The 2544-nt window shown below is 42.1% G+C and overlaps 1 protein-coding gene across 1 annotated transcript; it reads left to right on the top strand.

Moving 5' to 3' along the window:
• Positions 1-1068: 1068 nt before the first annotated feature.
• Positions 1069-1440, top strand: LOC145661283 (protein GVQW3-like). Its single transcript, XM_081726699.1, has one exon. It carries the CDS (start codon positions 1069-1071, stop codon positions 1438-1440), a length of 372 nt encoding a protein of 123 aa, XP_081582825.1.
• Positions 1441-2544: the final 1104 nt, after the last annotated feature.

Raw genomic sequence — 2544 nt, 5'->3', positions numbered from 1 at the left:
TCTAATATAATCATATAGGTCTAACATCAACGAAATGCACAATGTATTGTAAAATAAGTCAAACATAATAAATATGTCTTTTTTGGAATGGCAAATAGCCGCCCCCCGAAAATGTATCTGCCCCTCCTTTGCCCCCCTAAGAACTTAAAGCTGGCGTCGTCACTGCTGTGAAACGATTAGAACAGAGTTTTTGATATACCTTAGAGGTCCGTGAAGGTAAGCAGAAAGGTAATAAATGAGATCGAAGATAAACAGGTTGGCCTAGGTAGTACTGTACCATTTAAATCACTTTCTTTGATGTCCCCCCAAATTTCACATGCCAGAGACGACAGTGCCGCCACCCCTATTTACCTTAAATTTTACGAAAGAACGAGCGCATACGAGGATGGGTACACGCAGTGCCGGATTTACGTATAAACTAAACAAGTTATAACACATAGGGATCAACTCGCTTGGGCTCCCACAAAACATTTAATGAAAAAAATGAATATACATCTCCAAAAGATAAAATACATTTCTAATAAAATCGACATAAAGCAACAGTGTTCGGTTGAGTAGTCTCATATGATGGGGCCCCTCTTGCAATCCTGCTCCCTGAAATATCACCAATTTGCTCATTTCTCTACATATGGTGCCTACGTTCTTCATGGACTCGTTCCATGGCCTACCTATTTGATACATAAATTACAATGCAGTCCATGTCACTGACAAGGGACAGCTGGTCATAAAAGGACCCCATTACCTTCAATAGTTCAAAACCTTATCAAATCTAAATCCGGTTCTAGGACAGTGTTTGTTCCAGATTTGTTTTTGGAGGGCACTGCCCCCGGAGCTCTGAGAGTGCTCCCCGGAGGAGACCAAAATAATACATCTACGATGGCCATGCCGAAAGTTTTTAGCAGCGCAATAACGTCACAGCAACATTTTGTTTATTGCATTCAACACTCTAATATTTTGTGACTTTCATCCAGCAATGGCAACAATGAGTCTGTGATAAGACAGATAAGGATGCGCGCGTGACCCATTGTCTAGTTAGCAATGGAGCTGTGAAGACGTGACTTTCGCACTATGATTTTCTACGATTATAAGAAGTCCTTAACCGCGGAACAGCGCCTTGAAACTTTGGTGAATACTTTTGGGGAATCTGCTCCTTCGCGAGCCAGCATTGGAAATTGGTTTCGGGAATTTAAAAGGGGACGTACGTCATTTGAAGATGAACCTCGTTCCGGACGGCCAAACACTGCAGTGACTCCCGAAAACATCGAAGCTGTGAGGCAAATGGTGAAAGATGATCTTCATGTATCTTTCCTGAAGATCGAAGCGACAGTCAACATTGGGTCAATAGCAGCGCAGACAATTATACATGAACACTTGGGTGTCAGGAAAAGAAGTTCTCGTTGGGTCTCCCCATTTACTCACGGAAGGGGAAAAAGAGGGTAGGGTGGAATGGTGTGAATTTATGTTGAATAAATTCAACCGAGGGGCAAGTCGTGATGTTTACAACATCGTCACGCGTGACGAATCGTGGATTTATCAGTATGATCCTCTTACCAAGCAGCAGTCGCAAGTGTGGTGCTTCGAGAATGAAGATCCCCCAACCAAAGCGAAGAGACCTCGGAGTGTTGGGAAGAAAATAGTTGCGTCTTTTTTTCTTACGGAAGGGACATGTTGCGACTGTTGAACTTGACAATTGGCGTACGGTGAATGCTGAGTGGTACTCAACAGTTTGTCTTCCCACTATGTTCAAGAAATGGAAGGCCCAACATCCAAGATCAAAACTCGGCTATCTTCTGTTGCATCATGACAATGCAAGTGCCCACAGTGCTGCAAGAACTGTAGACTTTCTGAACCAGGAAGGAGTCAAGAGTGCTGCCACATACACCATATTCGCCGAACTTAGCCTTGTGATATTTTTTTTTTTTTGTTTCCCAAAGTGAACGAACACTTGCATGGACGTCGCTTTTCATCGGATGATGATGCGATTGGTGCTTATTTGGAGTCTGTGGACAATATAGATGAAAGTGTGTGGAATGAACAGTTTTCTAAGTGGTTTGAAAGGATGCAAAAGTGTGTTCGTGTCCGTGGAGAGTACTTTGAAAAACTGTAAATGTTTTGTTCCAGTCAGAGCTAAAAACTTTCGGCATGGCCCTAGTATAATATAATAATAAATAGAATAATACCATGTGAAAATACTACGTGCCCCGCCGAATACTAAATGTGCCCTCCGGAACATTTTTTTCCCTGAAAGAATCACTGCTCTAGGTATACTCCATATTTTTGAAAACTGTCTACAGTTCATCTCCTGCCAAAAAAAAAAAAAAAAAAAAAACCTAGCATTATACCAATGGTTTTCAGTTACAATTTCAATAACTAAAAGGATACATGTTGATATGTACGACGGCTAGGAAGAGGAGGGGGAAGTTGAGTTGAGTTGATTTTAGTTTTGCGTCCCGTTCAGCAGCGAGGCTATATGAGACGTGGACCTACTGATTAACGTGGAATCCGAACCACATGAGCTCCCAAAGGAGGGGGAAGAGAAATATT

The sequence above is a fragment of the Thermobia domestica genome, chromosome 1 (genome assembly GCF_964235325.1).
Source record: "Thermobia domestica chromosome 1, izTheDome1.hap1.1, whole genome shotgun sequence".
Classification (NCBI taxonomy): domain Eukaryota; kingdom Metazoa; phylum Arthropoda; class Insecta; order Zygentoma; family Lepismatidae; genus Thermobia; species Thermobia domestica.
Note: the sequence above shows the minus strand (reverse complement) of the source record. Positions and strands in the feature narration are given on the sequence as shown.